The sequence below is a fragment of the Anomaloglossus baeobatrachus genome, chromosome 2 (assembly GCF_048569485.1).
Source record: "Anomaloglossus baeobatrachus isolate aAnoBae1 chromosome 2, aAnoBae1.hap1, whole genome shotgun sequence".
NCBI classification, from domain to species: domain Eukaryota; kingdom Metazoa; phylum Chordata; class Amphibia; order Anura; family Aromobatidae; genus Anomaloglossus; species Anomaloglossus baeobatrachus.
This window is the reverse complement of record NC_134354.1, coordinates 536,540,402-536,557,950: the sequence shown is the minus strand read 5'-3', so window position 1 is coordinate 536,557,950 and position 17,549 is coordinate 536,540,402. Positions and strand designations below refer to the sequence as shown.

At 48.0% G+C, this 17,549-nt stretch overlaps 1 protein-coding gene across 1 annotated transcript in view; it reads right to left on the bottom strand.

The window, feature by feature from the left end:
- Window positions 1-17,549, bottom strand: part of LOC142291809 (cohesin subunit SA-2-like) — a 176,560-nt gene that overhangs the window by 19,114 nt on the left and 139,897 nt on the right. Inside the window, 4 exon segments of the mRNA XM_075336634.1 lie at window positions 4,786-4,911; window positions 6,156-6,301; window positions 13,713-13,814; window positions 15,852-15,997. Of these exon segments, the coding sequence (XP_075192749.1) occupies window positions 4,786-4,911; window positions 6,156-6,301; window positions 13,713-13,814; window positions 15,852-15,997 (520 nt within the window).

The following is a 17,549-nucleotide window of genomic DNA, read 5'->3' as shown; positions in this document are numbered from 1 at the left end:
AGATGTACGGGAGACTGAACTGGCTCCATGACAGGGTGAGGGCGTCGACTCCTAAAGCCAAGCGGTCGCGGCACCGCGCTACAAAGTGCGGAACTTGACGGTTGAACCGGGAGGCCATTAGGTCCACGTCCGGAACTCCCCATCTGTCGCAGATCTGGTTGAAGACTTCCCGGTTGAGGGACCATTCTCCGGAGGCGAGGCCTTCCCTGCTGAGGAAGTCCGCCGCCCAATTGTCCACGCCTGGGATGTGTACCGCTGAGATCAGGGAGTGATGACACTCGGCCCAGTGCAATATCTTCTTGACTTCTCGCATCGCCCCGACACTTCTTGTGCCGCCTTGGTGGTTGATGAACGCCACCGCCGTCGCATTGTCCGACTGGATCCTGACCGGGCAACCCTGTACTAGGTGCCGAAACTGCTGCAAGGCTAGCCGGATGGCTCTTATCTCCAAAATGTTGATCTGGAGGCAACTCTCTCTCGGTGACCATCGGCCCTGCGCTGTGTGATGTCGAAACACTGCTCCCCAGCCCTGGAGACTGGCGTCGGTGGTCACTATCTTCCAGTGGAGCGGGAGGAAAGACCTCCCTGATGCGAGGTTGCGCTGATTGAGCCACCAACGGAGGGAGTGGCGGGTCTCCGGCGAAAGATGAAACCTGCGGTCCAGAGAAAAGGGAGATCTGTCCCACTTCTTCAGCAAGGCCAGCTGGAGGGGCCGGAGATGGAACTGTGCAAAGGGTACCGCTTCCATCGCCGCCACCATACGACCGAGGACTCGCATGCCGAACCTGATGGACACTTGGCGCTGACGCCGGAGAGCGCGGAGTCCTCGTTGTAGGGAGGAGATCTTCTCCTGTGTGAGGAAAACTCGCCCTTGGATGGTATGGAATACCATGCCTAAAAAGGTGATCCGACGGGCCGGGATCAGAGAGGACTTCTTCCGATTTATCAGCCACCCTAACCGTGAAAGGGTGTCGATCGTGACCTGAACCCCGAGACGACAGTCCTCGAAAGAAGAGCCCTTTATCAACATATCGTCCAAGTACGGGATGACCATGACACCCCTGGCATGCAGGACGGACATGGCAGCAGCCATGATCTTCGTAAAGACCCTGGGTGCGGATGCGAGGCCGAAGGGAAGAGCTGTGAACTGGAAGTGATCTTCCGCTATCGCAAAACGGAGGAACTGTTGGTGAGAGGTGGCTATCGGGACGTGAAGATAGGCGTCTTGAATATCCAGCGATGCCAGGAATTCGCCTACCTCCATGGACGCGATGACGGACCGGAGTGACTCCATTCGAAACGGCCGAGGTCTCACCGACCTGTTCAGAAGCTTTAGGTCGAGGACGGGACGGACAGAGCCGTCCTTTTTGGGGACCACGAAAAGGTTGGAATAGAACCCCTTGAAACGCTCTGCGGGAGGGACTGGTACCACGACTCCCGTTCGGAGGAGGGAGTCTATGGAGTGAAAGAACGCGCGAGCCCGCGCGGTAGACTCGGGAGGGCGAGATAGGAAAAAACGTCTCGGTGGCTTTGCCTCGAATTCTATTTTGTAGCCTGATGTGATCATCTCTCTGACCCAGGCATCGGCGGTCAGGGGGATCCACACATGCTGAAAACGAGACAGACGCCCTCCCACAAGTCTGGCGCTGTTGCGCGCCGACCGCGAGTCACTTGGAGGAACGACGGCGGTAACCAGAAGAGGATCTCGTGGACTGGCGGGGGCGTGAACGCCAGGCGGGATTGGTCTTGAATGACGGGGTCTTCCTGTCTCTCGGAGGAGAGCGGCTTTTCCGCGGCTGGGGATTGGAGCTGAAGCTGCGAAAGGGCCGGAAACGAGCGGTGGAGCGCCGATTCTGGAAGCGCTTGGGGCGCAATTGGGGGAGAGATGTACTCTTTCCTCCCGTTGCATCGGAGATCAGCTGGTCCAGCCTATCTCCGAAGAGACGCTCCCCTAGGAAGGGCAGGGAAGTTAGTGACTTCTTAGAGGCCGCATCCGCGTTCCAGGACCGGAGCCAAAGGGCTCGACGGATGGCCACATTGTTGCTGGCGGCCTGGGTCGCGCAACTTGCAGACGCCAGGGCTGCATTGAGCAAGTACTCATCCGCGAGGGAAATCTGCGAGGCGATGGGAACCAGGTCCGGATTGGCAGGAATGGCGCGGAGACCGCCCCGTAGCGTGTCCGCCCAGGACATCAGGGCCTTCGCAACCCAAACCGAGGCGAAGGCCGGAGAGAGGGATGAGCCCGCTGCCTCGAAGGCGGAACGGGCCAACCTGTCAATAGTACGGTCCGTAGGATCTTTGAGAGACGTACCGTTAGTGAGTGGAAGGACTGTGTGAGAAGACAGGCGGGAGATTGGGGGGTCAACCACAGGGGAACCTGCCCAATCCTTTCGAAGACCCTCAGGAAAGGGATAATGCAAATCGATGGACTTACCGCTGGTAAATACCCTGTCCGGCTGTTGCCTGTGGCTGCGCAGTAACTCAGCGAATTCTGGATGTCCGCTGAATGTGTTCTGGGCCCGCTTCACCCGCTTAAAGGAGACCTGGGTGCTCTGGGAGGAGACTGGGTCCACCTGTACCTTCAAGGTCTGGTTTACTGCTTCTATCAGGCTATTTACCATGTGCCGAATATCGGCCGCCTGCTCTGAGTCCTGCAGGGGTACCGCATCGGAATCATCCTCGGAGCAGTCAGAAGCCTCCCTGGAGGACTGACGGTCTGGACCTGGGGATGAAGGTGAAACCTGGGAAGAGTCTGAGGACGAGACCTGGCGGGTCCGTTTCTGAGCAGCAGAGGAGGACCCTGCAACGGGGCTCACCTGCTCCGGGGGCAATTGCGCCGGGTCTGCGGGAATCTGGGCGAGCGTCGGCAGCAGGCGTAGAGCTTGCGCGATGGTCCGAGAAGCCTCAGAGAGGGAATCTACGGACTGGGACAGGGACGCTAGCCAGTCGGGGGGGGGGGGCGGGACGCAGGGCCCTGCAGCATATGGCGCTGTGGCGTCTGCGGTATCAGAAACGTTGGCCGCGGAGTTCTGCGGAGGCTGCGCGTCTGTAGAACAGACGGAGCATAGTGGGGCGTCCTGACCCTGGGAAAATTTGGAGCTGCAGGAGGAGCATGCAAAAAATAGTGCAAAGGGGGCCTGCTTGGATTGGGTGGGCTTAGCCTTAGGCATGGTGCAAACAGGTACTCTCCCTGGTGGCTGCTAGGAAGGAGACAGGAGAGGGTTAACTCGTCCCTAAACTCAGAGAATGCTACCTAGTGAGGGCTACTCCTTAGGAGCAGAGCTTACCCAGGTCCTGCGTGCTGCCCACCAGTCCAGAAGTGGAGTCCAGGAATGAGCTGGCCAGAAAAATCAGCACGCCGGCGCGCTGCAGCCTCAGGGGACCAGAGGCAGGCTAAAATGGCGAGGGGACGCTGGAGGAGGCTGGGGGAGGAGCAGGATTCCGGCGCGAAAAGTCTGGAGGATTCATAGCCCCCACCATCAGCCAGGAGGCAGAGCAGTGGGAGGTACAGAGGGAGACGACCGGCGGCCAATAGCGCTGCAGCGGGGGCGTGGCTAGGACGCAGGAGCGACTAGGCCGAGACCGGGGACTAAATTTATGGAGGGGGCCGGGGGAAAGAGCAGGGAAGTCGGATCCTACCTGCAATTGGCGGCGCCGGCTCAGCGATGGATGCGGTGCAGGCAGGGCTCCCTGGCCCTGCCTGTGAACAGCGCTGCTCGTCCAGGAAGGCTCCGGGGGAGAGCGTGCTGAAGGCAGGGTAGTGGACATCATGATGGGGGTAGACAGCCCCCTATCAGGAGAAGGCAGCGTGACAGATCACAAACGCTGCGGAGGATCCATCCCTGCTGTACTCCCCTGTACGCCCTTTGGGGTGATACCTCAGGGCGAATCAGGGGTGCCCACAAAACAACCTGCCCACACGCGCACCCCCGGGAGTGGTACCACGGGGACGGGCGGGGGAGAGGGCCCCGAAGTCTCAAGCCCCTGCGACCCTGGGGAGCGGTACCCACGGGGCTGCGGAGAATGAGTGAAGCGAATACCTGCAGAGAAGAAGACGACAGGTATGAGAGCGATGAGCGGCGCCGAAATAAAATAAAAAAGCGCAAAAACATACATGGCTGAGGGGGGCCGAGACGGCCCACATCAGCCTCCTACGACACTAAGCTAAAAACTGATCTGAGCCCGCCTCCGGCTCGGGGTGTATGCTGCTAGGGAGGAGCTAACTTTTTTATGTTTACTTAGTGTCAGCCTCCTAGTGACAGCAGCATAACCCATGGTCCTGTGTCCCCCAATGAAACGATAGAGAAAAGCATTTTTAACTCACCTTCTCCAGCGCTGCTTGTCTCCAGCCTCAGCTGCCTGATTGAGAGGCGGCTGCTTATTCTCATGCATATTCATGTATGCAGAAACAGCCGACCCGGAAGTAGCTGCAGCGAGGGCGGAAACACAGCAGAGCCGAAGAGTTCAGCACCACGGACAGCAAGAGCGGGGACAGGTGAGTATACGTCCATGTGCAATCATGGATAATGTATCACAGATTGCACATGGACAACCCACGTGTACCGTAAATCACGGAACACGGAGGGACATATGCGTTTTTCACTGACGTGTGAAACAGTCCTAAAGCAGTTTATTACATTCATGGCTTTAGACAATAATGTTACTTTAGACAATGTTTCTAATTACCCGTTAATGAGTTGATATTTCCATAATGTTATTCAGAATTATTGGTGGCAGCAGAAGCATTCATATGTACAGAACTGATGTAACTTCACCAACACTTACACTAGTCTTTTGTCGGCTCTTAGCAGTTTGCTGGAGAACTCACTGATCAGCATGAGAAATGGCAGATTGGGTGGAGGAACACTGTCCTGTGTTGCTGGCTCTTTAAAGGCAAATTCAATGCCTTGCCTGAATGTATAGATAAGAAAACCATCGATGGTAAATACTTTAGACAGAAGAACAACAATGGTAACAAAAGATGAGCCTGATGCAATACGCAAATACACTATTTATATGAAACATGTGTGACTTTACAATTACAATGCTGTACTTAAACTGATGCTATATTCCCAAATCTGCGGATTGCTCTTCCTCAGGGCGTATGCATGGTCGTATTTTCGGTCCAAGTGCTATCTGACAAAACATAGGATCACACTCGGACCAATGATATTCTATGGGGCTGTGCATGTCAGATTTTTTTCCTTGGACCAAGCCAAAAATTGCTGAGTGCTTAAGTTTGATGTGATATGCGAATTGAACTCAGCCATGCAAGTTAATGAGTGAGTGGAAATTATCGGGCTGCACTTGATCTGCCCTGCAGAGCAAAGTATTGTAATGCACACGTAGGCATGAGGAAAAGTCAAACGCCGCTGGCGCATGCAGTTTACAATACTCCTCTCTGCCCGGCTGAGGGTAGATCAAAGTGCACAGGAACACAATGGAGGCCTCTGTGTAAATGACTCAGGATGGTTCATGCACATGGGGCTGAGGACGGCGACTGCACAAGATGGAGGAGGCGCCGGACCGAGAGCAGCGACACCCATCGAACTGGACCGCCCCGTAGTTGAGTATTATAAACATGTTTTTTACGTTCTACAGAACGGCCTGGGCTCTTATATACAGTATTCTAGAATGATGTATATAAGGGCTTACTGGTGGTGGCAGCAGTTTAGAAGGGGAAAAACCTGGTGACAGGTTCCCTTTAAGAGTACTGTATTTTTTTCATAATATGAATACCGTTCTGGGTTATTCTGTACACTGAGGAGTTTAATAAAGCCTGTACAGCAATTGCTCTCTGTCAGTAGCAATTTCAAGCTGCATTTAAGTGACCAGAGTATTGTTTAATGTGATTAATAAAAATCATCTGCATTAATTTATCTCACATATGTCACATATCTACATTTGAGTCCCTGATATTAGCAGCGCTATTTCAAATCCTCACTGTTGGTACAAGTTATAGGTGACCGATCTAGGAAAACTTTTTTAGTTTGTAGCTAATACTGTATATGAGTGAGTAATTTAATATTATGTATTAAGTGCCCTAAGTCATGTACTTTTAAATAAATCATAGCCTAATACTGCATCAATTGTTGTGTGGGAAGGAGTATAAATAGCGCAGTAGATGTTAGGGGAAAAACCTTCACTCCACATACTTGTGCATCATCGCTATAGATTCCCTGCATTTCACGTGGTCCATGCCAAACGTTAGAGAAAAGCGGCGAGCCAGCTCCTTTATGTTAGAGAATGACGAGGAGGACTGGGTGGCACTGTCATGTGCTTCTCTGTGCTCCAGAAACAGCTGCAGACACATCACCATGCAGGAAAAAAAAGCAAAGCTGTAATGGGTCAAGTCTTTTTCCAGAACAAGGACATTTTAGTTTTGTTAATTTGCATTCATTTTCAGCTGTCTCCAAATGACCTTCCTTCCTGTTCTCAAGGGGGGCTATTTTTGGTCTACTGAAAGAAATGGCAAGCATCTGTATTTCTCTAATAACAAGACCATAGACGTGATAAGTCAAGTTTTCAATTATGTGGCTAGATCAGCCAGCAAATATGCATTGCTATCACAAATCCCAACACACCAGCCCACACATTGCTGTCCGCTTACACTTAAAGGACAGATTCAGAAATAAATCAAACATGCAATTTCTTTGATGAACACAAGTCTCTATTAACATTCGTGTATTATATTACTTAATAGAGGTAAACAAAAACCATGTAGTAATGCTATCAATTCTAATATACGGGCAGTTTTTTTGGAGCAAGGGACTACATGCGCATTAGATACAAGTTGGCTGAAACTATCAAATTTGGTAGGATTGGCCGACCATTTAATGTTATGGTGACTTCTTACCTTACCCCCCAAAGTACATAAGGATCAGGAGGTTAGAATTTAACTACATATTTATTTTGGCATAGAGATAGAGACTGTTCTGGCAGTGGCTCTCTCAGATAGAATACAGGAACAAGCCAACCACTGAGAACACAGGAGTGATTGCCATCTGGTGAACTGACAGTCAGCAGAAATCAAATGTGTTTGTCCACGTTCACTGTACCGGAAAATAATTTTTGGACTACCTATAAATAGGTAACTTGTTTACAAGAGATACAGGTAACTTATAATTACAGCTTAGGTACAAATGCACACTCGAGCCAGTCAAAATGTGGGAACATAAACCGTAACGTGCAATTGTACCTAAGTTGTAATTATAAGGTGCCTACAGTGCCTTGCGAAAGTATTCGGCCCCCTTCAATTTTTCAAACTTTTCCCACATTTCAGGCTTCAAACATAAAGATAAAAATGTTAATGCTATGGTGAAGAATTAACAACAAGTGGGACACTTGCATATTTATTGCATATTTTAAACTTTTTTAAAAAAGAAATAACTGAAAAGTGGTGCGTGCAATATTATTCGGCCCTTTTACTTTCAGTGCAGTAACCTCACTCCAGAAGTTCATTGAGGATCTCTGAATGATCCAATTTTGTCCTAAATGACTAATGATGATAAATATAAGCCACTTGTGTGTAATCTAGTCTCCTTATAAATGCACCTGCTCTGTGATAGTCTCAGTGTTCTGTTTAAAGCACAGAGAGCATCATGAAGACCGAAGAACACAACAGGCAGGTCCGTGATACTGTTGTGGAGAAGGTTAAAGTCAATTTTGGTTACAAAAAGATTTCCACAACTTTAAACATCCCAAGGAGCACTGTGCAAGCGATCGTATTGAAATGGAAGGAGTATCATACCACTGCAAATCTACCAAGACCCAGCCGTCCATCCAAACTTCCATCTCAAGGAAGGAGAAGACTGATCAGAGATGAAGCCAAGAGGCCCATGATCACTCTGGATGAACTGCAGAGATCTACAGCTGAGGTGGGAGAGTCTGTCCATGGAAGCAAAATCTACAATGGAATGGTTCATAAATAAACGTATCCAGGTGTTAGAATGGCCAAGTCAAAGTCCAGACCTAAAGCCAATCGAGAATCTGTGGAAAGAGCTGAAAACTGCTGTTCACAAACGTTCTCCATCCAACCTCACTCAGCTCGAGCTGTTTGCAAAGGAAGATTGGGCAAGAATTTTAGTCTCTCGATGTGCAAAACTGAGACATACTCCAAGCAATTTGCAGCTGTAATCGCAGCAAAAGGTGGTGCTACAAAGTATTAATGGGGATGAATAATATTGCACGCCCCACTTTTCAGTTATTTATTTATTATCACGGACCTGCCTATTGTGTTCCTTGGTCTTCATGATGCTCTCTGCGCTTTAAACAGAACACTGAGACTATCACAGAGCAGGTGCATTTATATGGAGACTAGATTACACACAGGTGGCTTATATTTATCATCATCAGTCATTTAGGACAACATTGGATCATTCAGAGATCCTCAATGAACTTCTGGAGTGAGTTTTCTGCACTGAAAGTAAAGGGGATGAATAATATTGCACGTCCCAATTTTCAGTTTATTCTTTTTTATAAAAGTTTAAAATAAGCAATAAATTTCGTTCAACCTCACAATTGTGTCCCACTTGTTGTTGATTCTTCAACATAACATTAACATTTTTATCTTTATGTTTGAAGCCTGAAATGTGGGAAAAGGTTGAAACATTCAAAGGGGCCAAATACTTTTCCAAGGCACTGTATATCTTCAGTAGACAAATTCCCTTTTATATATAGTCTGAAATTTATTTTCAGGTAAAATAGACAGTTACCTTGTGGTTCCTGTTCAGGCAACCTCACTTGGTCCATGATAACTAACACTATTGATTGGAATCATGAATTATCTGTGTAAAAATACCTAGTAGAGAGAGGATTCCTTGACATAGATTATTTGGACGGTATTGTTGCGACTTTGTGCAAGCACCAATGGTGACATAAATGATAAAATCATGAAATATTTTGACAAGTATCATTGTGTAACCTGGACATACAGGTGCATATCAATAAATTAGAATATCATCAAAAAGTTAATTTATGTCAGTAATTCAATACAAAAAGGGAAACACGTTATATAGTCATTACAAACAGAGTGATCTATTTCAAGTGTTTATTTCTGTTACTGTTGATGATTATGGCTTATAGCCAATGAAAACCCAAAAGTCATCTCAGAAAATTAACATAATTACCACAAAACACCTGCAAAGGCTTCCTCACGTTTAAAATGGTCTCTTAGTCTGGTTCAGTAGGTTCCACAATCATGGAAAAGACTGCTGACTTGACAGATGTCCAGAAGGCAGTCATTGATACATTCCACAAGGAGGATAAGGCCCAAAAGGTAATTGCTAAAGAAGCTGGCTGTTCACAGAGTGCTGTATCCAAGCATATTAATGGAAAGTTGAGTGAAAGGTAAGAGTGTGGTAGAAAAAGGTGCAGAGGCCACTGGGATAACCTTCAGAGGCTTGTTAAGAAAAGGCCATTCAAAAATGTGGGGGAGATTCACAAGGAGTGGACTGCTGCTTGAGTCATTACTTCAAGAGCCACCAGACACAGATATATCCAGGACATGGGCTACAAGTGTCGCATTCCTTGTGTCAAGCCACTAAAGACCAATAGACAACCAATAGACAACACTAAAAGCATCTTACCTGGGCCAAGGAGAAAAAGAACTGGACTGTTGCTCAGTGGTCCAAGGTGTTGTTTTCAGATGAAAGTAAATTTTGCATTTCATTTGGAAATCACGGTCCCAGAGTCTGGAGAAAGAGTGGAGAGTCCACAATCCAAGCTGCTTGAGGTCTAGTGTGACGTTTCCACAATCATTGATGGTTTGGGGAACCATGTCATCTGCTGGTGTAAATCCACTGTGATTTATCAAGACCAAAGTCAGCACAGCAGTCTACTAGGAAATTTTAGAGCACTTCATGCTTCCCTCTGCCGACAAGCTTTTTGGAGATGGAAAATTAATTTTCCAGCAGGACTTGGCACCTGTCCACACTGCCAAAAGTACCAATACCTGGTTTAATAACCACTGTATCACTGTGCTTGATTGGCCAGCAAACTCGCCTGACCTAAACCTCAGAGGATCTATGGGGTATTGTCAAGAGGAAGATGAGAGACAACAGACCCAACAATGCAGACAAGCTGAAGGCTGCTATCAAAGCAACCTGGGTTTCTATAACACCTCAGCAGTGCCACAGGCTAAGTGCCTCCATGCCACGCTGCATTAATGCAGTAATTTATGTAAAAGGATCCCCGACCAAGTACTGAGTGCATTTACTGTACAAACTTTTCAGTAGACGCCAACATTTCTGAGTTTAAAATAATTTTATCATTTGGTCTTATATAATATTCTAATTTTTTCTGAGATAATGACTTTTGGGTTTTCATGGGCTGTAAGCGATAATCATCAACATTAAAGGGGTTATCCGGCTTATTTTGACTTTTTTTATTATTTCCTATTGGGCTACATTGGGGCAGGTAAGTAGATAGTGACCACTTACCTGCCCTGCTGTCAGCCCCTCTCCCCCGGCTCAGAGGTCATGTAACCGCTCATGCCACGATTTTGCTGCTTCCGGTCATTTCATGTCAACATGGGCAGGACCATGTTGACGTGCAACTCTGGGAACAGCATGTTGCCGCCCTGCTGGGCGGGTACAATACGTGAGTCCCCGCCCCCTTCCCTGCACCCTCCCACACATTCCCCCGCACCCGTACTCTCCCCGCAACCTCCCCCTGCACTGCTGTGGGACCCGTGAGCTGAGGGGAGGGGCCTGGCGGCAGCTGCACACGGTGTCACCGCCAGCACCGGGCCCCCTGCTCAGGATCGCACAGATCACAGATGCCGATATATTTGAAAGCACTGATGAGAGGAAGCGCAGCGCTGCCTCTCAGCATTGTCCCGCTGTCTGTGTCTGACAGTTCAGGACAGCGGTGACATCACTACTGTGCTGATAGGTCCTGACCAGACAGCGGACGAACGTGCAGGAGCGGTAAGTATGTATTCCCTACATGTGTTCCATATGGGGGTAGGGGGGTCGCTGCAGAACGATGGGGGGGGGGTCGGTACAGAGCACCGTGTGTGTATTCGTGATGGGGGGGTTGCAGAGACCGATGTGTGTGTGGTGTGCAGAGCCCTATGTGTGTGTGTGGTGCAGAGCCCTATGGGTGTGTGGTGTGCAGAGCCCTATGTGTGTGTGGTGGGCAGAGCCCTATGTGTGTGTGGTGGGCAGAGCCCTATGTGTGTGTGGTGCAGAGCCCTATGTGTGTGTGCGGTGCAAAGCCCTACGTGTGTGTGCGGTGCAGAGCCCTACGTGTGTGTGGGGTGCAGAGCCCTATGTGTGTGCGGTGCAGAGCCCTATGTGTGTGTGGTGTGCAGAGCCCTATGTGTGTGTGCGGTGCAGAGCCCTATGTGTGTGTGCGGTGCAGAGCCCTATGTGTGTGTGCGGTGCAGAGCCCTATGTATGTGTGCGGTGCAGAGCCATATGTGCATATGTGTGTGTGTGGTGTGCAGAGCCCTATGTGTGTGTGGTGTGCAGAGCCCTATGTGTGTGTGCGGTGCAGAGCCCTACGTGTGTGTGGGGTGCAGAGCCCTATGTGTGTGTGCGGTGCAGAGCCCTATGTGTGTGCGGTGCAGAGCCCTATGTGTGTGTGCGGTGCAGAGCCCTATGCGTGTGTGCGGTGCAGAGCCCTATGCGAGTGTGTGGTGCAGAGCCCTATGTGTGTGTGGTGTGCAGAGCCATATATGTGTGCGGTGCAGAGTCCGATGTGTATGTGCGGTGCAGAGTCTGATGTGTGTGCGGTGCAGAGTCCGATGTGTGTGTGTGGTGTGCAGAGCCCGATGTGTGTGCGGTGCAGAGTCCGATGTGTGTGTGGTGTGCAGAGCCCGATGTGGTGGGGAGTGCAGAGCCCGATGTGGTGGGGAGTGCAGAGCCCAATGTGTGTGTGCGGTGCAGAGCTCGATGTGTGTGTGCGGTGCAGAGCCCGATGTGTGTGTGCGGTGCAGAGCCCGATGTGTGTGTGCGGTGCAGAGCCCGATGTGTGTGTGGTGTGCAGAGCCCGATGTGTGTGTGCGGTGCAGAGCCCTATGTGTGTGTGGTGTGCAGAGTCCGATGTGTATGTGCGGTGCAGAGTCTGATGTGTGTGCGGTGCAGAGTCCGATGTGTGTGTGGTGTGCAGAGCCCTATGTGTGTGTGTGCGGTGCAGAGCCCGATGTGTGTGCGGTGCAGAGTCCGATGTGTGTGTGGTGTGCAGAGCCCGATGTGGTGGGGAGTGCAGAGCCCAATGTGGTGGGGGTGCAGAGCCCTATGTGTGTGTGCGGTGCAGAGCTTGATGTGTGTGCGGTGCAGAGGCCGATGTGTGTGTGCAGTGCAGAGCCCTATGTGTGTGTGGTGTGCAGAGCCCGATGTGTGTGTGCGGTGCAGAGCCCTATGTGTGTGTGGTGTGCAGAGCCCGATGTGTGTGTGCTGTGAAGAGCCCTATGTGTGTGTGGAGGTGCAGAGCCCGATGTGGGGCTGTTTTTTCCAATGCTGTAGTGATAACAGGTCAGTGCTAGGGCAGAATACTGACAGGGAATGTGTTTGCAGAGGGCGGGCAGGGGGCGCGGCTGAACAGTGAGGGCGAGCGGCGCCAGCTCTGACTGGGAGGTTTAGCACAGGAAGAGGTCAGTTTGCTAGAGCTGAATGTAAACAAAGAGCTGCAGAGAATAAAGTCATAATTCAAGAGGAACAAAAGTCAGAAAACAAGAAATAACAATGTAGGGGTGTTTTATATGACAATACTGAACAGATTAGCTTAACAAACATTTTTTGAGTTTATGTCGGACAACTCCTTTAACAGAAATAAACACGTGAAATAGATCCTTCTGTAATGACTCTATATAAGTCATACATGTGTTTCCCTTTTTATATTGAATTACCGAAATAAATTAACTTTTTAATGATATTCTAATTTATTGAGATGCATATGTAGTTTAACACCAAACACGCTTGCAATTACTATACAGTGTATAGGAACCCCAGGCAAGTCTGTGCATTTATGTCTCTTTATCTTTTAGCGAATGTGGCATATGTAAATAATGTTAAAAAATGTGTTGTGAAGGTGGATGTTTTTCTAACAACGGTATCTTATGTTCATTAGATATCTGACACTTTGTGCACAGCAATGTTATTACGTTAAACACTTTCCCCGGACAAATATTTTACTCTTATTGTCAGTACATAGAATAGAATCTTTTAGACTGCAAGTCCAGCAACTTTCCAGTATAATGTCTCTTCCATTGCTCACACATGTACCTACAAAGGCAGCTTTTTCTGGTGCTCTGACCCATGCACAAATACTGGGGACTGGCTTCAGGAGTAGAAAACTGCAAATTTAGGACTATCAGTGAAATACATGGACAGAACAGGTATACATTATAGTCTATGGTTATATACTGTACACATTTCATGGGGTTTTTTTTGCAAATTGATTATCTGCAAAAAAAGAAAAAAAAACAACAACAAACGGAGACATGAAAACACTGATCAAAATTGTCATGAAACTGCACCAATTCCTGATGCCAGCAAAGTCAATGAGAATGAGAAAGTGTAGGGCAAAAACGCAGCAAAAACACGTTTTTGTGCTGCATTTTTCCTGCCAATAGATGCAAAAATGGTGCAGAACGTTCTGGAACGAAATACTCTACGTGTGCATATACCCTAAGAGAGAACAGGAAATTCTGCAGAGCTTTCTAACTTTAAGGAGTGACAGTCAATGTATCCATTGTTGTTTCTTACCTGTTTTAAGCAAAGGACCAGTGTTTTTGCACACTCTATCCTGTTGTTTTGTCTTGTTCGACTCAGGGTTTCCTTAATTATATCACCAAAATCATTGTATGTCTAAAATATCAATTTCGAAATATGTACTTCAGCTATCATACTCTTCAGCCCATATATTAACTCATGCAAAAGTACAAAAATCAAGAAGTTAGTAAGCTACAGAATTGTTTAAGTCATATACATCAAGAAAATCTTGAGTAAACACCTTAAAGGTAGTCTATCAGCAGGTTATTGCTACCTGACAGCCACATGATAAAGGCAAAGAGATTCTGAATCGAACGATGTATCACTTAGATTACTGTGTACAGCCATTCTGATACAGTGAAAAATTTTAGATTATACATGTAGCAGTGCTGGTAGAGCTGCCCCCTGCCCACACCAGCCTTTCGGTGTATATCTCCATAGACAGAAGCTGCTAATCACAGAAAAGGGCAGAGTTGGACTACAACTCAAGAGCATCTGAGACCCACTAATGATAAAGCCAAGAGGCTTAAACTAACATTGCAGTTAAACAAAAGCAGACTTTGAGTTAAGAGACAGCTGGCTGTAAACGGCATGTTAACTCTTCCAGCATGCTGGCTTAAGATTGCATAGCAAAAACGTCTTGACAGAGTTCCTTTAATAAGTTGCAATATTTTTGCTCAATATAGGCATAGCATGAGCAGAATGGGGCATGTCTCCCTCGCTGGTTAATTTCATCATAAATTACACCACTAAATTGGTGTAACTTACTCCAGAAATATACTCAGTCCTCAACTCACATACTGTATTTTCTGGTGTATAAGATGACTGGGCGTATAAGACGACCCCCAAATTTAGAGATAAAAAAAGGGGGTCTGTCTTATACTCCGGTGTTTTCTTACCGTGGGGTGGCAGCGGTGATGAAGCGGGGTCACAGGAGGCAGCGGCAGTGCTGGTGGGGTCTGTGCTGGCAGCAGAAGCTGTGCTGGCACCGGAAGCTGTGCTGCCTCTGCGGAGCTGGCCAGTGCGGCAGTTGTCCTAGATACTCTGTCGGCGGTCCGGGCTGCGAAGAAATGGCGCCCGGAGCAGCGCATGCGCAGATGGAGCTCTCAGCCAAGAGCTCCATCTGTGCACATGCTGACTCCGGGCGCTATGATTTGAAGCCAGAGCATCTGGAACGTCCGCTGCACAGCCACTGCAGCTTTCGCTGCCAGCACAGCCAGCCAGCTGGCCGGGCACCCACACAGACAGACAGTCAGTTGGCTGCCCGCACGGAGAGACAGCCACTTGGACGACCGCACAGACAGCCACCAGCCACTTATAATCCGAAAAATATGGTACAGTACCTATTTATACGCCCTATAAGATGATACCCGGCGTATAAGGAGACTCCCAACTTTTGAGAAGATTTTCAGGGGTTAAAAAGTCGTCTTATAGGCCGGAAACTATGGTACTTTTTGGTGGAGGTGCATCGATATGCTTCATTCATTAAGCAACACTTGTCGTTTAGTGAATCAGATGACTGGACTCCTACCGTCATTAGTGGTGAATCTGTTTGGGGATTTCAGTGGGATAAGATGACTTTTTACTAATGTGTATGGGTATCTTTAAATGATTATTAGAATTATTTTATTTTTTTTTAAAAATCTGCAGGAGAAATGTTAAATCTAAAACATGGATTACTCCTTGGATTCCTTTATTGGCTACGTGAGTTGCGCAGAAATTAGAATCCTGCTATAGAGGTAGTTTGAGGGTTTTTCTATTCATTGTAACATTTGCAGCATATCTGTTATTTTGTATAGATTATCCACTGCATTTGAATAGGGTATAAAATACCTCTCGCTCATACATTGCCAACAGGATGCCAGCAAAATCCAAAATGTGTGAATATGGTCGGAGAATAGCACCATGAAGGATTTGTCACCAGCAGGTAGCGAGATATTTTTTTATACACAGTATAATGTGAAAATTGAAAACTAACTAAACAGTGTAACATACTGCATATTTCAATTTCTGAACAGTTGAAAATGAGTTGATTGTAATAAAATTTGTTTCAGAATGGAGAATGTTCGTACAATGTAAACAGAAATACATAGAATATAAGTAAGAAATGTTGGCTGTAGGCTTGTAATTTACCTTCATATACTGCTTATAAATCTCTGCTACTGCAGACATTTCCACTACGCTGGAAGCTATTAGCTTGCAATAAACAGCCAGCAGCATCCTCTTCCTATGTAAAATAACCAGGGTCATGTCCTCATTGGTCTCAGGAACAACTGCGTCTTAAATATAATAAAGGACGGTTAGCTCCTCCATGGTGACACATAAATACTGAGCAAGTAGAATTATATGACATTTCATTGTCACCCGTAACAACCCACAGCAGTAGTGCATTCAGCCTCAGATGATACTGCCCTCATTGTGTGCCGCTGCTGGCACTGATCTGACTACAGTTTTATCCGCAGTAACCCTTCATATCCAAGCTCTAAAAACAGGCTTCTTATTTATGACTATAGAGCGGCTCAAAGTGAAGATCTGCTGCTCCCGACACTATCAGAGAAGACTAAGCAGATGACAAAAGATACTGTGCACTATAAAAGCCACGTAGCGCTTGTGTCGTCATGTTTCCTAGTATCATTACAATTTTCAGTATTTAAATATCTATCTATCTATCTATATATATATCTATATATACATACCGTATTTTTTGGACCATAAGACACACTTTTTTCCCCCCAAATGTTGGGGGAAAGTGGGGGGTGCGTCTTATAGTCTGAATGTAGGGCTGCGGGGAATGAGGGTCATCGGGGGCACGAGCAGGCTGTGGCAGCGCCTGCCGTGACCACGTGGGCCAGCTCATTTAATATGCACGCCCATCCTCACGCCCATCATCTCTCAGCGCTGAAGATGGCACTGACAGGTGGGCAGGATGATGGGCGGGGGTACAGGTATAGTAAACAGCCGGCCGTGATCACCCCTGGCAACTACAGCCTGGAGTGATCATGTGTGGCTGTATTCACTGCTCCCCGCGCATCATCATCAGCGCGGGGTGCAGTGAATCAGTACGGCATTCTCGCCGTTCCCCTGCAGCTTTGCGATGTCCTCCCGTCTGCCGGTCAGCTGATCTGTGTAGAGAGCGGTGAGCACAGCGATGACGTCATCGCTGTGCGCGCCGCTAGTCACGCAGGTCAGCTGACCGGCAGACGGGAGGACATCGCGATGCTGCAGGGAAGTGACCGGTGACGGCTCCACACTCCAGCGGCGCTGCTGCCGCCACAGACAGGTGGAGAAGCAATGCTGCATGGAGCGAGGAAAGGTCAGTATAAACTTTTTGTTTTGTTTTTTTGTGTGTAATACAGAATACATGCCATATACCAGGATGGGGTTATTTAGCAGGATGGGTGTATATAGCAGGATGGGTGTATATAGCAGGATTGGGTTATTTATCAGGATGTGTGTATATAGCAGGATGGGTGTATATAGCAGGATGGCGCCATATAGAAGGATGGGTGTGTATAGCAGGATGGGTGTATATAGCAGGATGGCACCATATAGCAGGATGGATGGGGTATATAGCAGGATGAGAACATATAGCAAGATGGGAATATATACCAGGATGGCAGTATATATCAGAATGGGGGCATATAGCAGGATGGCAGTATATAGCAGGATGCCAGCATATAGCAGGATGCCAGTATATAGCAGGATGCCAGTAAATAGCAGGATAAGGGCATATACCAGGATGGGGTACATATACAAGGCAGGAGGATCATTACCAGGATGGGGTAGCTTAGCAGAGAATTTGGGGACATTACCCCATAACAGTGTCAGCAG